Source organism: Erythrolamprus reginae, chromosome 3 (assembly GCF_031021105.1).
Source record: "Erythrolamprus reginae isolate rEryReg1 chromosome 3, rEryReg1.hap1, whole genome shotgun sequence".
Classification (NCBI taxonomy): Eukaryota; Metazoa; Chordata; class Lepidosauria; order Squamata; family Dipsadidae; genus Erythrolamprus; species Erythrolamprus reginae.
Window position 1 is genome coordinate 125,023 of NC_091952.1, and position 18,973 is coordinate 143,995.

General features: G+C 60.1%; 1 protein-coding gene across 1 annotated transcript; it reads left to right on the forward strand.

The window, feature by feature from the left end:
- Positions 1-3,120: 3,120 nt before the first annotated feature.
- On the forward strand, positions 3,121-18,047 carry LOC139163494 (protein-glutamine gamma-glutamyltransferase E-like). Its single transcript, XM_070744291.1, has 13 exons — positions 3,121-3,336; positions 4,636-4,791; positions 4,976-5,197; positions 5,459-5,577; positions 5,998-6,126; positions 7,280-7,457; positions 8,115-8,250; positions 11,769-11,872; positions 14,615-14,860; positions 15,420-15,716; positions 16,208-16,365; positions 16,462-16,595; positions 17,783-18,047. The coding sequence occupies exons 1-13, from the start codon at positions 3,330-3,332 to the stop codon at positions 17,931-17,933; spliced, it is 2,037 nt and encodes a 678-aa protein (XP_070600392.1). The 5' UTR covers positions 3,121-3,329; the 3' UTR covers positions 17,934-18,047.
- Positions 18,048-18,973: the final 926 nt, after the last annotated feature.

Here is an 18,973-nt window from a genome sequence, read left to right on the forward strand (position 1 = left end):
GAGAAGGGCAGACCGGATGGACCAGGAGGTCCTTTTCGTCCGTCCGGCTTCTCCCATGTTTCCATGGAAGTCTGGTGGGACTCAGCCAGGCGGGTTCGTGGCCTGCCCTGCGTGGTTCGGCCTGGGTGGCAGCTGCTCCCCCAGGGAAGGCCCCAATCTTCAGCTGCCCCAACGCAGGGGACTTGGGCCAGAGGGGCAGAGGCTCCCTGGTCAGCTCCTGCTCATTCATGGAGTCCGGGGTTTCTAGTCCTCATTTCTGCTGGTGCGTTTTATAGCAGAGAGCTTGGTCCAGCATCACACCGAGGCCTTTTTGGGGAAAGGGCTGCCAGGCAGCGGGGCCAACAGCACACACGGCTCCTCTTCTGCCGGGTCAGCCAAAACACCCCCTCCCCTCCAGAGCTCCAGGGAGGGAGGGAGGGGCAGTGCTGGCCGTCCTCCCCACGTCTCTCTGGGCCAAACACCTGCAGGCGTGCCAGGCATGGACCCTGTGGGAGCCACCACAGAACCCTGCCCGGGTCCGGCCCTTGTTTGATCTTCTCACCGGGCGCCTTCTGTGGTTATTTGCCCGTCCTGCCACCGTGATGACAGGTAAGATGGAGGGCCTTTTGGCACGGGAGGATTGCCTGGGCTCTGTGCCAGGAGCCTCCCTCCCAGACGGTGACCACAAGGACCATGGGGGGGGGGGCGCCTCAGCATGTCCCCTCGAGTCCCTTGGCTGCCCCAAGGTCTCCCAGCAGGCTTCCATGCCCAAGGCAGGACTCGAACTCAGCGTCTCCCAGCCTGTTCTCGTAACAGCTACATAGAACTGGCTCTCCAGCAGGATGAGGGCCCTGGAGACCCCCAGGCAGGGCAGGGAGGGGAGGGGAGGGAGGCATTGCCCCCTCCTTTCCCAGTGAAACACACACCGACACACACACACTGTGGGGCTGCTGCCTGCTGAGAGGCCTTCTCTCGCTCTCTCTCTTGGGGTCACGTGCCCCAGACAGAGACCCTGGAGGGGCTCCTCTTGAGACCAAGGGGGCTCTGGGGAGGTTCCCCACTGGGGGGCGGGAGGGGGGTCCTTTAGCCACCAGCTGTTTTGCAACCGAAGTGTTCTTGTGGTTGAAGATTGCATCAAAGGGCTGGCTAAGGCAGAGGTTCCTCGATCACGGGTGTGTGTGTGTGTGTGTGAGAGAGAGGAATATCCTGGCCAAGGAGGCTCTCCTGCGGGGGGGGGGGGGGCAAGAGTGCATGTGGCTGCAGGTTGGCAAACATCCCGCGTGGCCCCAGCCCTTCCTGCCTCTGGCTCTTGCTCACTTTGTGGGCCAGATTGCTCCAGCGCTTTCCCAACTCTTGCCTCACCGTCACCGCCACAAGGCACCCAACGAGCGGCACGGCTGGGGTCCCTCCACTCACTGCCAGACCCCCCCAATAACTACTCTTCCGTGCCCCCTCTTCCCGCATGGAAGGCAAAAGCTCAGAGACTGCCCCCCCGCCCTGTCCCCCCCCTTCAGGCTCCTCCTTTGGGCCCGGGCGGGGGGGTCAGGCCAGCCAGGCAGGGGGGGCACTCTCTGCAGGCAGGTGGCAAAGGCTGGTGGAGAGGCTGGCAGCCCCAGAGTAGCCCTCGCCCTCCCTTCTGCTCAGCCACACTGCAGGGGGGCAGGGGGGGGCGATGATCCCAGGCAGCCCTGACAGGCCAGGAGGCAGCTGGTGGGCACGCAGGGCCTGACGGTGGTGTCCTCTGGGGCAAGAGAGCCATCGTCCAAGGCGGGACCTTCTGCTGAGCCCCCCCATAGGTGGGAGGGGAGGGAGAAATAATCACCCCCCCAGTAGTAGCCAGTGGATCTCCCCCCCACCCCATGGGTGGCCTCTGTGCCTGTGAATAAAACACACAGAGAGGGGGAGGGGGAGTCAAGGGGGTATTTCAAGCGGACGGGGGGGTGTGCCCCCCCAATTGGGAGAGGAGCCACTCGGGCACCTGTCCAGGGGAGCTGCCCTCCGAGTGCTGCCAGGAAACTCCGGCCCAAAGGAGCCCACCGCCAGACTCTGCCCCAGACGTTCCCTGCCTGGGGTGGCCACTGCCTGCGTGGATTCCTCACATATTTGGGCCACCTGGAGGCTTTGTGGCTGCAGGCTCTGTCCAGGCCCTGCGAGCGAGCGAGTGAGAGGCCGGGAGAGTCACGTCCTGCAGGGAAGGAGAGCAAGAGGGAGGGGCAGGGGGAGAAGCCCCCTCCCCAAGCACCCACTCAGCCTGGAGGCTCAGCCAGGGTCTCTTGGCTCGGGGTTGCAGTTGGGGGGGGGACTCCATGATTCAGGGGCTGAAGGCTGCCTTGGTCCCCGTTGACGGCCAATGGCAGGGTGGCCGAACGTGCTTCTGGGAGATTTTAGACCAGCAGAGGAGGGCGGGACAGATCAGGCCACACGTGTGTGTGTGTGTGTGTGTGTGTGTGTGCAGGGGGGGGAAAAATTATGTCTCCCACTCTTGGAAATACGCAATTTCATCCCGCTATGCCTGAGCAGAGGCTCCTACGAGAGGGGAGGAAGAGGGGTGGGTGTGTGAAGGGTTTGGGTCACCCAGGGGGCCCCTCTTGGAAAAGAGCTTCTGGGGCAGGGAAATGGGGGGCCCCTCTCAGGGGATTCCCTCTCCCCCACCCCAGATTCCCGCCTAGAAGGGCCCCTGGCAGGGGTAGAATCTCCCCTCCATCTCCCAGGCCCTCTTCTGCTGCCTCTGCCCTGCCAAAGGAGCCTTCCGAAGGTTTGGGAGGGACGGGCATCCGTGGGGTGTCGCGGTCAAAGCGCTGGCCTGGGAACCGGCTGGCCCTCCGTCCTGGTCCCCCTGGGGCCAGGAACTGGGCAGAAGGGGCCCCTCGCGCACCCCCTCAGCTGCCGTGGGGGGTCCGGGATGCCCCTGGACCAGGCTGGCCACTCACTCCCCGGGAGCCCCCGTGGCCCCCTCTGCCTTCAGGCTGCCCCAGAGCCTCCTGTGCCAGGGCAGTCGGTGCAACCACCGGCTGAGTCACCCTCCCCGTTCCTCCTTGGCAAGTGACTCCCTCCTTGAACCCTTTCTCAGCCTCTCACTCATCGGCCAGGAGAGCCGCCCGCCCGCCCGCCCCGTGTCTCCCCTGCCCTCCTCTTGCATCAGGGCAGCCGACAGCAGCAGCGTTGCAACAGCAGCACCACGGAGGTGACCCGGAGCCTCGCCCCCCCACCCCCGGGCAGGAGGGAGGGGGGAGGGGGGAGGGGGAGGAGCTGCCGGTTCGCCCTATATAAGGTGGCTCCCAAACCTCTCCCGCTTCATCGGATCCCAGCACATCCTCCAGAGACGCCTGAGAGCACCTGAGAGAGAGACCATGGCTGGTGAGTGGCAGGCAGGCTCAGCCGGGGTGGGGTGGGGACGCCCCCAGAGGACTCCTTCCCGGGGAGCTCCGAGGACTGGAGGGCCCCTCACCCGGCAGACCCCAGCCCCCCTCCAGCACCCAGCTCTGTGGGCACAGAAGGGTGGGGGACAGGTTTGGGGGGACAGGTTTGGGGGGGACAGGTTTGGGGGGGACAGGTTTGGGGGGGCAGGTTTGGGGGGGCAGCCCACCCTGTGGGCAAAGCAGAAAAGGGGCCTGGGAGGCAGAGCAGGGCAGGGCGCCTGGTGTCAGCATCCCGGTCTCCGCTTTGCAAGGGCTGCCGGCCAGAGAAGCTCGGCCCTGGAGGGGCCCCGAGCCCCCACTTCCTGCAGGACCTTGGCCCGGCCCACCTCTTTGGGCGGGAGGTTTGGCCCGCAGGTGTGCATGTGTGTGTGTGCACGCTGAGCAAACTGTGGGGGGGGGGGAAGGGGGCCCACGGCTGGGAGGGAGGCAGTGGCAGCCGGGCACACCGTAGCACCCTCAACGTGCCCCTGCTTGCTGGACGGGCTGGGACCAGCTCTCCAGGCTGTGTCGCCCTCCCGTGGGGCGCCTTCCTGGCCCCGTCCAAGGCAAGGGGAGCCAGCAGGGGCAGGGGGGGAGGAAGAGGCCCCTGTCTCGGCAGGGCTTCGGGGGAGGGGGGACATTGGGGTCCCCACTCAGATTTATTCCCAGCTCTCTGTGGGCGGGTCCAGAGGAGTCTTGAGGGGTCCTGGGGGGTTCTGGGGGCCCTTAACGAGATGGATGGTGCTGGAGCGAGGGGGGGAGGGCAGCATCAGGAGCAGCCAGCGATCAGGCCGAGGGGAGGGGCTGACAGGCTGCTGGGGTCTGTCCCTGGGCCTCCTGCTGCTGCTGCTGCTGCCTGGGCAGGCGTTCCCCTCTCCCCCGTGGCCCTTCCAGGCTCCTGCAGTGCTGAGCCCCGCCTCTAGGTGGGGGCTTTGGCTGCCGCCCCCCTCCTTCTCCACAACCATCCAGAGCCCCAGCAAAACTCTCAAAGTGGCCCAGATGAGACGTCCAGCAGTGCCCAGAGCAAAGTCCGGTGTGGGTGTGTTGGGGGGGGGCAGCCGGGATCCTGGGCGGTTCCACAAGCCCCTAAGCAACCGAGGCTCCGATACTTCGGGAGGGATGGGGGGGCAGCCCCCAGTGAAACACACACGCATAGATGCCCACCGGGAGGGGTGGGGGGCTCGGGCTCGGGGGCGCCGCTGTGGCTTCCTGGTGGAGCAGCCACAGTCCCGGCCATTTCTCTCCTTCCCGGCAACAGCGAGCAACATCGACTGGCGGCGGAGCGAGAACTCCCGCGAGCACCGCACCAACTCCTTCTCTGGCAGCGACCTGGTGGTGCGGCGGGGCCAGAGCTTCCACATCACGCTGATGCTCCCCACAGCCACAACCGGCCTCACCTTCTCCGTGGACCTAGGTAGGTCTCCCCGTCTCCCGGCTCTCCGCCCTCGGTGGCCCCCCTCCCTCCCCAGCCCAGCGGGTGCCCCGCAGAGCGCCCTCCCAGCCAGCCCGGCCCCTCTCGGGCACATCGGGGGGCCTTGAACGCCCCCTCCAACCCCTCCACCCCTTCTGAGCGGCCGCCACTTCACCCCCCCCTCCAGGCTCGACAGCTGCCCTGCAGGCCAAGACCCGTGTGGACTTTGGGGTCTCCGGAGCGCCCACCCGAGGCTCCTGGAGCGCCGTGCAGAGCCCTGGCTCGCCTGCCTTCTCCATCACCAGCCCCGCAAACGCGGCCATCGGGCGCTACCGGCTGGGCCTGAAGAGCAGCTCCGGCGTCTCCGTCCTGGGCAGTTTCGTGTTGCTCTTCAACCCTTGGCTGTCAGGTACCCAGACGGGGGGGAGGGCAGAGCTCGGGAGGTGTGGTGAATTCTCCCACTTTAAAAGATGAGGGGGCTGCCCCTCCAACAGCCCCCTCCCCCCGAGTGCCCAAGTCTTGCTTCTCAATCAAGGGGGCAGCTCTCGGTGCTTCGGGGCAGGGCTGGTTTGTCGAGGGGGGGTGTCTGTCCGTCCGAAGAGTCCACCTGCTCCCTGGGGGAGAAAGCCCCCCCACAGCCACTTATGCCCGCCTGGCGCTTGGTTTCCAGAGGATGAGGTGTTCATGCCAGACAACGCCCACCGCCAGGAATACGTCCTCTCGGAGTTTGGCCTTCTCTTTGCCGGGAGCGCCAACCGCATCTCTCAGTTCGGGTGGAACTATGGGCAGGTAAAGAGAACGGATGCCCCATCTTGGGTTCCCTCCCTGACTGGAGCCACTGGGTCATTTCCCCTGGCTTGGTTGGCCAACCCTTCTGGTGGGGGGAAGAGAGGAATTTCTGAAAAGATGCCCCCCCAAAGGAAGGCTGACCTGAAATGAGAATGCTAGCCATCAAAGCCAGACCCTCAGGGGACCAGGACCCCTTCCAGGAGACCTTCCCCACCTCAGGAATCATCCAGTGACGCCCACACGGCCACTAATTGTGGGGGTGGGGAGGGGAATTGCCCGCCTCATTTATTTATTCATCCCTCCATCCATCCATCCCTCCCTCCCTCCATCCATCCCTCCCTCCCTCCCTCCATCCCTCCCTCCCTCCATTTGATTTCTATGTGGCTCAACTCCTGAGAGTCACCCGTCCTCTGCCCACAGTTCCAAGAAGAGATGCTGGACATTAGCTTCTTCATTCTGGACCGGAGCTTAAGCCACCGCAAGGATCCAACGGCTGACCTGCGTCGACGCAATGACCCCAAATACGTTTCACGGGTGCTCAGCGCCATGGTAGGAACCCACTTGCGTCTGGCCAGGGGCCTTAGGAAGCCCCCCCCAGCTCTGCCCTCCCCCGCAGCTCCAGGCCAGAGGGCAGAAACGGGGCTTTGCGGGGGGCCCTCCCCCCCAGGTTCTCCAGCTGGGATTAAGCAGAGGGACATGAAACGTAAGATCTCCTTTGCCCCCAAAGCGAAGGGAAGGTTCGACTGGCAGGGCCTTCGGCTGGCATCCCCAGGCCCAGATGGGGGCCAAGGTCCCTTTCAGCTCAGATCCCATTTTCAGATCCAGGGGACCTTGCTTGGCATTGCAACTCCCCCCCACTACGTTTACCCCCCTGAAAACAGGCCCTCTGCACCCCCAGCCCCACCTCCACTTACCCAGCGGTTTGGAGCCACCTATTGAGGCCCTGCTTGCTCTGGGCTTCCTTGGAGTGTGTTTGGATGGCCACAATGGGACCGGACGGCTGGATTCTGACTCTGCCTCCCAGGACATCACCCCCCTCCCCCAGGGGAATCCAGAGAGGAGGAAGTCAGCCTTCCAGCGTCTCTCACACTTGGGTGGGGGGAGAGGCTCCTTTGAGCCCCCCTCCATCTCCAGCCTTCAATGCCAGCCAGGTGGGCCTTCAGGTTTCAAGTCCTTCTGGCAGACCACCTGCCAGGTTTCCACTGCGGGAGCCCCCCCTGGGTTCTTCCACCTGTCTGTTTCCCCCTCTGTTCAATTGGTGCGGCTGCCCATCAGGAACAAAGGACTTTGGAAACAGAGGAAAAGCAGAAAGACAGCCCCCCCGCCCCCCCACAAAGACACAAAGCACATGGACAGCCCCTTCCTGACCCCCAGGACCGCTGGTGACCAGCCCTCAAAGGAAGGCCAGCAGGATTAGGGCCAATCTGACCTGCAGGAGGATGGCAAGGGGGCAGCCTCTACATGTTAATTCACAAATGAAGTGAATCCCCGGAGCCTGCCAGGTGGTGGCCCTCGACAGAGAGAACCCGGCGCAGGGCGACCGGACGTGGCCGGGCAGAGACGGCCCTCTGGACCCCCCCTGCCATGAAGGGCGGCCTGGAGCTGCACCAGGAGGCAGGACACAGACCCCCAGGCAGCCGTTGGGTGGGTGGGGATTCCCCACATCAGCTTCTCCTCTTGGTCCCCCCTCCCCACACACCAGGTCAACAGCAACGATGACAATGGTGTCCTGCAAGGCAACTGGAGTGGGAATTACACCGGGGGGGAGAGCCCCAGCAGCTGGACGGGCAGCGTGGACATCCTGCGCAAGTGGAAGAAGTCGGGCTTCCGGCCCGTCCGCTACGGCCAGTGCTGGGTCTTTGCGGGGGTGCTGAACACAGGTAGGCCTGTGGGGAGAAGTGGGGAGACTTGGGGAGACGCTGGGCCCATGGAGGCAGAATGGCTGCGTGTGCTGCCCTCAAGACCCAGAGGAGGACCCCCCTCCCGGCCTGCCTCAGCGGTGGGGGGGGGGTGAGTGAGTGGAGCCTTTTCCCACTGGATGTCCAGCTCACATGGGGGGGAGGAGAAAGAGCTGCTGGCTCCACCCCTCTGGAAGGCCCCTCTGGGAGGCGTGGCTGGTGGGCCTTGCAGTGGAAGTCCCACTCTGACCCGTCTTGTGGGGCGAAGGGGCAAGACAGGAGCCGCGTGGCCCCCCCTGGCCTGGCCTGGCCTGAGGGCGGAGGGGCGTGAAGAGCAGCTGCAGAGGGCCTGGGGGAAAGAGGCCTCCGTCCAGCCTCCAGGGGCCCCTCTTCTCTCCTGGGGCCCAGATAGAGGGGGGGCAAGGGGGGATAATGGGAGCAGTGGGCCATCACCCCGCTCCCCCCATGGAGGCAAACCCTCCAGCTCCTGCCAGTCTATCTGTGGGCAGAAGTTGAGAGGCCGAAGCCAGGAGCCCCTCCGACGTCCAGCCTCTGCTCCACGCCAGGGGGGCCCTGGCGGTGCCCAGCTTGGCTCCCTCTGCAGAGACGTGCCTCCATCCTGCCCCCTTCTGCCCACAGTCCTCCGGTGCCTGGGGATCCCCAGCCGGCCCATCTCCAACTTCAACTCTGCCCACGACACGGACATGAGCCTGACGGTGGACGTCTATTACGATGCACAGGGGAACCCCCTGAATATCGCCTCCGACAGCGTCTGGTAATCTCTCCCACCACCACACCCCCCTTCCACCCGAAACCCCTCCCCACCTCTGGGTGGGCACAGCTGGCGGGGGAGAGTCCCTCTCGGCTGCCCCCCTCCTCCCCCCCTCAGCTGTGTTGGCAGCCTGCTTCCCAGGGATGGGACAGGCGCAGGGAGTCAAGCCCTTTCCCAGGGGAGAGCAAGGGTGCCTCTGCTGGCAGGAAGAGGAAGAACCGGGACAGGGCAGCGGGCTCTGCTGTTGCCTGAAGGCCGGGCTTTCTCTCACTGGTGGCAAAGAGGCCAGACACCCACTGCAGAAAGAATGGCCACTAGGTGGCAGTAAAAGGAGAGGTGAGGAGAGAGAGAGACAGAGAAAGAGAGAGAAGAGACAGAGACAGAGAGAGAGAGACAGAGAGAGAGAGAGGAGAGAGACAGAAAGAGACAGAGAGAGAGGAGAGAGACAGAGACAGAAAGAGACAGAGAGAGACAGAGAGAAAGGGAGAGACAGAGAGAGAAGAGAGAGAGACAGAAAGAGACAGAGAGAGACAGAGAGAAAGAGAGAGACAGAGAGAGAAGAGAGAGACAGAGAGAGACAGAGAAGAGAGAGAAAAGAGAGAGACAGAAAAAAACAGAGAGAGAAGAGAGAGAGACAGAGAGAGAGAAGAGAGAGACAGAAAGAGACAGAGAGAGAAGAGAGAGACAGAGAGAGAGAGGAGAGAGAGAAGAGAGAGACACAGAAAGAGACAGATAGAGAGACAGAGAGAGAAGAGAGAGACACAGAAAGAGACAGAGAGAGAGAAGAGAGAGACACACACAGAGAGAAGAGAGAGACAGAGAGAGAAGAGAGAGAGACAGAAAGAGACAGAGAGAGAGAAGAGAGAGACAGAGAGAGAGAGAGAGAGAAAGAGAGAGACAGAGAGAGAAGAGAGAGAGACAGAAAGAGACAGAGAGAGAGAAGAGAGAGACAGAGAGAGAGAGAAGAGAGAGAAGAGAGAGAGACAGAAAAAAACAGAGAGAGAGACAGAGGGAGAAGAGAGAGACACAGAAAGAGACAGATAGAGAGAAGAGAGAGACAGAGAGAGAGAGAAAAGAGAGAGACAGAAAAAAACAGAGAGAGAAGAGAGAGAGACAGAGAGAGAGAAGAGAGAGACAGAAAGAGACAGAGAGAGAGAAGAGAGAGACAGAGAGAGAGAGAAGAGAGAGAAGAGAGAGAGACAGAAAAAAACAGAGAGAGAGACAGAGAGAGAAGAGAGAGACACAGAAAGAGACAGAGAGAGAGAAGAGAGAGACACACACAGAGAGAAGAGAGAGACAGAGAGAGAAGAGAGAGAGACAGAAAGAGACAGAGAGAGAGAAGAGAGAGACAGAGAGAGAGAGAAAGAGAGAGACAGAGAGAGAAGAGAGAGAGACAGAAAGAGACAGAGAGAGAGAAGAGAGAGACAGAGAGAGAGAGAAGAGAGAGAAGAGAGAGAGACAGAAAAAAACAGAGAGAGAGACAGAGGGAGAAGAGAGAGACACAGAAAGAGACAGATAGAGAGAAGAGAGAGACAGAGAGAGAGAGAGAGAAGAGAGAGACAGAGAGAGAAGAGAGAGAGACAGAAAGAGACAGAGAGAGAGAAGAGAGAGACAGAGAGAGAGAGAAAGAGAGAGACAGAGAGAGAAGAGAGAGAGACAGAAAGAGACAGAGAGAGAGAAGAGAGAGACAGAGAGAGACAGAGTAGAGAGAGAAAAGAGAGAGACAGAAAAAAACAGAGAGAGAAGAGACAGAGAGAGAGAGAGAAGAGAGAGACAGAGAGAGACAGAAAGAGACAGAGAGAGAGAAGAGAGAGACAGAGAGAGAGAGAAGAGAGAGAAGAGAGAGAGACAGAAAAAAACAGAGAGAGAGACAGAGAGAGAAGAGAGAGACAGAAAGAGACAGAGAGAGAGAAGAGAGAGACAGAGAGAGAGAGAAAGAGAGAGACAGAGAGAGAAGAGAGAGAGACAGAAAGAGACAGAGAGAGAGAAGAGAGAGACAGAGAGAGAGAGAAGAGAGAGACAGAGAGAGAAGAGAGAGAGACAGAAAGAGACAGAGAGAGAGAAGAGAGAGACAGAGAGAGAGAGAAGAGAGAGAAGAGAGAGAGACAGAAAAAAACAGAGAGAGAGACAGAGGGAGAAGAGAGAGACACAGAAAGAGACAGATAGAGAGAAGAGAGAGACAGAGAGAGAGAGAGAGAAGAGAGAGACAGAGAGAGAAGAGAGAGAGACAGAAAGAGACAGAGAGAGAGAAGAGAGAGACAGAGAGAGAGAGAAAGAGAGAGACAGAGAGAGAAGAGAGAGAGACAGAAAGAGACAGAGAGAGAGAAGAGAGAGACAGAGAGAGACAGAGTAGAGAGAGAAAAGAGAGAGACAGAAAAAAACAGAGAGAGAAGAGACAGAGAGAGAGAGAGAAGAGAGAGACAGAGAGAGACAGAAAGAGACAGAGAGAGAGAAGAGAGAGACAGAGAGAGAGAGAAGAGAGAGAAGAGAGAGAGACAGAAAAAAACAGAGAGAGAGACAGAGAGAGAAGAGAGAGACAGAAAGAGACAGAGAGAGAGAAGAGAGAGACAGAGAGAGAGAGAAGAGAGAGAAGAGAGAGAGACAGAAAAAACAGAGAGAGAGACAGAGAGAGAAGAGAGAGACACAGAAAGAGACAGATAGAGAGAAGAGACAGATAGAGAGAAGAGAGAGAGACAGAAAGAGACAGATAGAGAGAAGAGAGAGACAGAGAGAAGAGAGAGACAGAGAAAAGAGAGAGACAGACAGAGACAGAGAGAGACAGAAGAGAGAGATGGGGGGGCGAGGGACAGAGACCTCCCCTTCCCTCCTCTAGGGTCACCCTTTGCCCAGGGGTCTTCCCATCCAACCCAGCCCTTGCTCAAGGTAGCAGCAAGGGGAGGTAGCGGCAGGTTAACCGAGGCCAAGGTTAGGGAGGAGCACCCACTCCCCCCCAACAAAGACTTTGAAATGCCCTAGAAATGGGAGTCAAGCCCTTTCCCAGGGGAGAGCAAGGGTGCCTCTGCTGGCAGGAAGAGGAAGAACCGGGACAGGGCAGCGGGCTCTGCTGTTGCCTGAAGGCCGGGCTTTCTCTCACTGGTGGCAAAGAGGCCAGACACCCACTGCAGAAAGAATGGCCACTAGGTGGCAGTAAAAGGAGAGGTGAGGAGAGAGAGAGACAGAGAAAGAGAAAGAGAGAGACAGAAAGAGAGAGAGACAGAGAGAGAGAGAGAAGAGAGAGAGACCTCCCCCTCCCCTCCTCTAAGGTCATCCTTTGCCCAGGGGTCTTCACTCTGTGTGGAAACAACCGGGGCCGTCCACACACCCTTTTCCTCCCTCCTTCCCCCCTATAAACTCCCTTTGGTCCTGTTTTCTGCCCCTCCCCCCCAGGAAGCTCCAGTTGGGGGCTGGGAGTCTCTACTGGGGGAGGCAGGCAGGAGGAGAAATGGGGCAGAAGGGCGGGGGGGAGGGTGGCCCCCCTCCTGCGCTCTGCTCTCTGACCCCTCCCGCTTGCTCACTGGCAGGAACTTCCACGTCTGGAACGAAGCCTGGTTTGCCCGCTCTGACCTGGGGTCCACCTACAACGGCTGGCAAATCGTGGATGCCACCCCACAGGAGAGGAGCTCAGGTGTGAGGCTGGGGGGGGGGGGCTTCGGCTGGGGTCACCAGCAAGGGATCTGAGGGCAGGAAGGGCACCTGGAGGTTATTATTATTATTATTATTATTATTATTATTATTATTATTATTATTTATTAGATTTGTATGCCGCCCCTCTCCGTAGACTCAGGGCGGCTCATAGCAATAATAAAGACAATGTAAAAACAAATCTAATAATTTAAAAAACACTAAAAAACCCATTATTCAAACAAACATACCATGTATAAACTGTATAGGCCCAGGGGAGATCTCTCAGTTCCCCCATGCCTGACGGCAGAGGTGGGTCTTAAGAAGTTTATGAAAGGCAAGGAGGGTGGGGGCAGTTCTAACCTCTGGGGGGAGCTGGTTCCAGAGGGTCGGGGCCGCCACAGAGAAGGCTCTTCCCCTGGGTCCCGCCAAACGACATTGTTTAGTCGATGGGACCCGGAGAAGGCCAACTCTGTGGGACCTAACCAGTCGCTGGGATTCGTGCGGCAGAAGACGGTCCCGGAAATATTCTGGTCCAGTGCCATGAAGGGCTTTATAGGTCATAACCAACACTGAATTGTGACCAGAAACTGATCGGCAACCAATGCAGACTGGAGTGTTGGTGTAACATGGGCATACCTGGGGAAGCCCATGATTGCTCTCGCAGCTGCATTCTGCACGATCTGAAGTTTCCGAACACTTTTCAAAGGTAGCCCCATGTAGAGAGCGTTACAGTAGTCGAACCTCGAGGTGATGAGGGCATGAGTGACTGTGAGCAGTGAGTCCCGGTCCAGATAGGGCCGCAACTGGTGCACCAGGCAAACCTGGGCAAACGCCCCCCTCGCCACAGCTGAAAGATGTTTCTCTAATGTGAGCTGTGGATCGAGGAGGACGCCCAAGGAGGACGCTCCAAGTCTACGGAGAGGGGCGGCATACAAATCTAATAAATAAATAAATAAAATAAATAAATAAGTTGCAGACCCTCTCTGAGGGGGTCAATAATTCCCCCCCCCAGGGTTATGGACGGACAGATGGAGGCAGTACCCACAGCCACTCCGTCTTATCCCAGTTGAGTTTGAGTCGGTTGACACCCATCCAGACCCTAACAGCCTCCAGGCACCGGCACATCACTTCCACTGCTTCGTTGACTGGACATGGGGTGGAGATGTACAGCTGGGTATCATCAGTGTACTGATGATACCTCACCCCAGTAGTTTCCGTGCTGTAGCTGGGCCTGAATCCCGACTGTTGAGGGCCTAGATAATCGGCTTCTTCCAAGGACCGCTGGAGTTGGAACGACACCACCTTCTCAACAACCTTCCCCATAAAGGGGAGGTTGGAGACTAGACGATAGTTATTAAGAATGGCTGGGTCCAGGAAAGGCTTGTTGAAGGGGTGGCGCACAAGTGCCTCCTTGTAGGGAGCCGGAAAGGACCCCCTCACCAAGGAAGCATTGACAATCTCCTGGACCCAGCTCTGTGTCACCTCCCTGCTGGCCGAAACCAGCCAGGAGGGACACGGATCCAGCAAACAGGTGGCGGAACTCACAGCTCCAATGGCCTTGTCCACTTTATCAGGTGTCACCAGATCAAACTCTTCCCAGACAGGTGGACAAGTACGGGCCCCAGTCACCTCGACTGACTCGTTGTCAGTTGACTCTGTTATCCAATTGGAGTCAAGGTCCGCCCGGATCCAAGCGATTTTATCAGCGAAAAACGTGTTAAAATCCTCGGCACTACTCTGCAAGGGCTCCCCAACTCCCCCCTGGTTAAGAGGGGAGCGGGTCACCCTAAACAGAGCGGCCGGGCGGGATTCTGCTGATGCAATCAAGGCGGCATGATACGCGCATCTTGCCACCTTGAGCGCCACTTTGTAAGTCTTAATATGAGTTCTTACAAGTGTTCGATCGGATTCGGACTTACTCTTCCTCCATCGCTTCTCTAGACGTCTCTTCTGGCATTCTAGTCTTCTAGTCCAGCCCCTCAGTCAAGGGAGCAGCAAGGGGACGGAGCGGCACCCACTCCCCTCCAAAAAAGACTTTGAGATGCCTTAGAAAGAGGGCCTGGGGTAGCATGTCCGGCCAAGGGGGAATGGGGAATGAGTCAGTCCATGGGACTCCCCCCCATGGGGTTTCTGGCCTCCCCAAATAACCAGCCGACCTGCCGTGGCACTAAGTTCTCCTTCATTGTCGGGGTGCGGGGACCCCTGACGCTGTAAAGTGGCAGAGGGCTCCCTTTGGGGGTGATGCTGCCTCCTGATGGGCAGAAGATACCAGTCCGGCCACATGCAGAACAGACAGTTGTGTTATTGTTCTATAGTTTAGATGTTTAGATGGCTGCTTTTCTCCCCCTGGCGACGCTGCAAACAGCCAACAACTTTTAAAATCCTTGAGTTCAAAGCAGCCCAAACCATACGGTGGCAGCCGAGCCAAATCAAAGCTCAGCCAGTGGACCAAGGCTCCCTGTAGAGCCGGAACTGGGCAGGGTGCTCATAGGGAAGGTCAAGAGCTGAGTGGCTGCAGGGAGTCCCATCCGTTCCCAGAGGTCATCTCGACATCCCTATGAGGAGTCAGCTGCTCCCTGACCAAGCCAGCCGTGCGAGTGGCCGGCAGTGCCACCCACTGGGGTTCCCTGCTGCCCGGCTCCTGAGGGCCACCAGGGCTCCCCCCAGGCACTCTGCCCCCCCGGCTCCTACGTGGGGGTCCCCCTCCTGCCCTCCCACTAACCCTAGCCACCTCCTCCCCCAGGCATCTTCCAGTGCGGCCCAGCTTCCCTGACAGCCATCAAGGAGGGAGACGTTGACCTGGTCTACGACTGCCCCTTTGTCTTTGGAGAGGTCAACGCTGACCGGATCACCTGGCTCTATGACACCAACACCGGAGAAAAGAAGCTGATCTACTCTGAGACCCAGTCCATCGGCCAGAACACCAGCACCAAGGCGGTGGGCAGCAACAGCCGCCAGGACGTCACGGGCGACTACAAGTACAAAGAAGGTGAGGCCGGCTGGTGGAGTGGGTGCCTCGGGGGCTGAGTCTGGGCGTCCGAAGGCTTAAAGGGTCAATGCCTGGCAGAGGCCTTGCGCCTACTGCCGTCCGGTTGTTTTATCTGCTGCTCTCCTCACTCGCCAGTGAGTAACCCTCCTGGTCAGGGTTGCACAGAGTAATTAATAAAGAGTGAGTAATTAAAAGGCTGATTAATGTTCTTGGTGAGTCACCAAATCTTCGCATTGTGGATTTTGCCACTGAAGCTGACGAAGGGCCGAAGGCCAAGCCGAAACTGTGCCGGTGGCGGCAGAAGCAGCCACAGAGCGAAACCCTCCTGCTGCCTCTGCTTCTTGCTCCCGAGAAACTGGCCGGAGCTACCAGGCAGGCGTATCCCACCGGGGAACCAGAGACCCTCAGCCCCTTCCTCCCATGGCCCAGGGGGGGGGACTGGGTGGCTCAGGCCCCCAGAAACCGAGGCATCTCCTGGCACGAACACACACACACACTCTCACAGAGAGAGAGAGTCAGACACACAGACCCCCCCTGTGCTGTGTTCCCCCCCCCACAGGCTCAGCCAAGGAGAGGGAAGCCTACCACAACGCCCGAAAGAAGCTGAACCTAGACATCCTCTCGGCCACCTCTGCCAAGCTGCCCGAAGCCGAGAAGCCCATCTCGGGGAAGTTCAAGCTGGAGAGCCTCCCGGAGGTTGGCAAGGATGTCAGCCTGGTCCTGCAGCTGACCAACCTGGCTGCAGAAGAACGGAAGGTGACCGCCAACATGACCGCCTGGTCCATCATCTACACCGGGAAGCCCATCCGTGAAGTCTGGAAGAACACCCTCGAGGTGGACCTGGGCCCCCAGGAAGGTGAGAGCGGTGGGCCTGACCCCCACCCCCACGGCTCGGTTGGCATCCCGCCCAGGGCCAGAAGGCAGGCCGCACCCCAGCACGGCACTCCTTCCCGCTTCCTCTGGGCCTCGGCCTGCCCCGTCCACCGAGGGTTCCAGTGAGAGGGACGGCTAAACGTTTGCCCACCACCCACAGTTGTGAGCAGGCGTGCGGTTGTGCCCCCGACCAGAGGGACGCCTGAGCTTCAGAGCTGCAGCCTCTCCACCAGTCAGCGGGAGCCTTGCTGGCTTCCAAAGGCCCAAAGACTGTCCTGGGGGGGGGCAGCGGGGGCAGGGAAAACCTGGGCAAGTACTGGGCTGCCCCTTGGCGGGTGGTGCCCCTTTCCTGCAGGTGGGCAGCCCAGTGTCCACCCTGCAGCAAAGGGGGCCTGAGCAGGTGGGGGTGGAGGGACGGGGTGGGGGAGGGGCTGCCGGCTCAGAGACAGACCATGGCTGGACTTTCCCTTCCAGAGAAGAGCTTCCCTGTTAAGATTTCCTACGCGGAATACCAGGAGCACCTGACCACGGACAACATGCTCCGTGCCACGGCCCTGTGCCAGCTGAAAGAGGGCAAGGACACCGTGGTGGAGAGGGACATCACGCTGGACAACCCCTCCATTACCATAAAGGTGGGCAGGGGAGGGCTGGGCCGGGGCTGCAGGGGGCGGTGGGAGGGCAGCGGCTCCTGCCAGGGCTCACCGGGGTCTCTCTCTGCCCCGTGGCAGGTGCTGGGGCAGGCCAAGGTGGGGCAGGCCACAAAAGTGGAAGCCAGCTTCACCAACCCTCTGGATGAGGAGCTGAAGGGTTGCCTGCTGCAGGCGGAGGGCAGTGACCTGCTGGCCGAGAAGATCCGGTTGGAGTGAGTGTCCAGATGGGGGAGGGCGGGCCTGGGAGTGGGGTCTGGGTGACTGCGCTGCTCTACCAATGGGGAGTTCCCAATTACACACACACACACACGACCCACAATTGTGGAGCCGGGCTGCCTCTAGAAGGCGCCCGACCCCCTTGCTGCCCACAGGTTCTGCCTTTGGCCTCCTCAGGGCAAAGCGGGGAAGAGGCCCCCCACTCCTCTGGAGGAACGTCTCAGAGCATGGGGTGGGGGCCCGCAGTGGGCTTTACGGAGGGGGGCAGCTGAGGGCAGAGAGACCCTTTCCTGCCTTTCCTAACCAGGCCACGAATGCGGCTGTGGTGTGGATGGGCATTAGCCAAGCCTTTGATCCGCCTCACAAGCCCACAAGGAAGTTGTGCCCGCTCAGCAGTGGGCAGTGGGCAGGGGGAACAAGAGGTGCCTGGAGGCTAAGGGGCTCTTCATAACGGAGAGTCAGATGGGGTGCCCCATAGGGCCCGGCCCCGGCCCCCGTCTCTCTGCCCCCCTCGGGTGTAACATGTGGGGCTTGCGGGGTGAGGCTGGGCTTCAGGCTCCCATTGTTTCTGGTGCTGGTTTCTATAGCAACGGGCAGCTTCTTCCCTTTACCTGGCCCCCTTTTATCGGGCCCCCCACTTCCCGGCCTCCTTCCTCTCCAGACTGAGCCCTCCACTCCTCGTGTGGAACAGACCCCGGAGGTGGGGTGGGGGCTCTTCTTCTTTGCTGGAGGTGCCTTGACCGAGGCTGGAGGACCTTCTGCCAGGGATGCGGTCAAGCTGGGCAGGAAGGTGGACTCGTGGCTCCCTTGGAACGGCTCCTTCCCAGCCGAGAGCCCACCCTCTGGCTGCAGGGTTGAGGCAGGGGAAGAGCTGGACCTGGGCATCGGGTGGCTCCCCCTCTCGGGTGGAGGACCTCCCCACATCCTCCCTGCTCCTGGGATACAGGCTCCCTGGCCCGACCCTCACCCTCTGGTTGGCTTCGGCCTTCTGACGCCTTCCTCCCACGGTGGGGCTTGCAATCCGGAGGGTGACCGGCTGCCAAGGAAGGAGAGCTGTGGGTGGAGGGCCCCTTGCAGGCAGGGGGACGCAGCCCCTGCCTGGTCCCGGAGCCCTTGGGTGCTTCTCCAGTCCAGCGCTTGGCCCAGACCAAAAGTGACCAGTCCCCTTGCTCCTTCCCTGCAGGTTGCCCCCCTTAAAGGCCAAGCAGAGTTCGCAGATGCACTTTGAGGTCAGTCCCAGCAAGAGCGGGACGAAACAGCTGCTCGTCCACTTCGATTGTGACAAATTCCCAGACGTCAAGGCCTTTGAGACCATCACGGTGGCCCCCAACTGACACACGGGGGGGGGGGGAAGCAGGAGGCTGCGATGCTGAGGGAGAGTCTTCGGGTGCAACAAGGCACCGTTTTGTCTGAATAGCAGGGAACCGAATAAAGGTTTACTTCCCGTATCTGAAATATCTTGACTCCTCATTGCAGGCAAAACCTCATTGGGGGCCACACGGCTGCCTTTCCTTTCCTCGCTAGTGAGTTCCCGTCTTGGCCAGGAGGAGGCCTGGACCCCTTAGCTGGGTAGCCTTAGGCGGCATCCTCTCTTCTAAGGTTGGCTGTGCAGGTCTCCTCTGGCTGTGCAGGTCTTCCTCTTGCATTCAGAGAGGGAGAAGCATCAAGCGCCTGCACTGGATGGCACTGGCAGTAGCCCACCCCTACTTGGCCTGTTCCTGACCACCTCCCAGCCCTTTCCTCAAGCCCCTCCTCAGACACAGCGCGTTTTCTGACTATGGACTGAGTGGCCCAGATCCCCACTTCTGCCCCCTCCCCATTGGCTGCCCTCTCTCCAGCTCAGCTCCCCTGGCGCCTTCACAAGCCTCCCTGCAGGGCTCTTGCCCCCTCCCCTCCTTGCCGTGTGTGTCACTGCCTCAGTGTTTATTCTCTCCTCCACCCCCGCGCCAATCTCACGCGCCTCGCACCCACGCCGTCAGCCAGTTGCATGGGCTTTACCTCTTCGTAGAAGCCGGGACCTCAACGTGCCCCAATCAGGTGATGCTGCCGCAGGGGACCCACCTTCTGTCCCCCAGTCAATGACGACTCATTAGGAGCTGGTGGCTTGTGGGTCCACTTGGTGGGTCATCAGTGAGAGTGTCCAATGCGCATCCAGCCAGCGTCCCGTCAGCTTCCTCTGGAGCTCCAGCATGCTGTGGTCACTTTCCAACAAGCCTCTTCAACCCCTCGCCAGTCCTTCTTCACTGGGCAGGATTAGCTCTGGGGTGGAGGCCCCCTTGCTTCTGCTGAACAATCCTGTGGGTAACAGAGAGACTCGCTTGGGCTGAGGCAGCTGGGCTGAGCTGGCTGTCCAGGAGGCCTGGGGCTGGCCGAA

Excerpts from the sequence above, each read along its gene's own strand:
- LOC139163494 (XM_070744291.1), top strand. Across the intron at positions 5,578-5,997 it reads TCGGGTGGAACTATGGGCAG|TTCCAAGAAGAGATGCTGGA; the intron begins GTAAAGAGAACG and ends CTCTGCCCACAG. Across the intron at positions 7,458-8,114 it reads TGCGGGGGTGCTGAACACAG|TCCTCCGGTGCCTGGGGATC; the intron begins GTAGGCCTGTGG and ends TTCTGCCCACAG.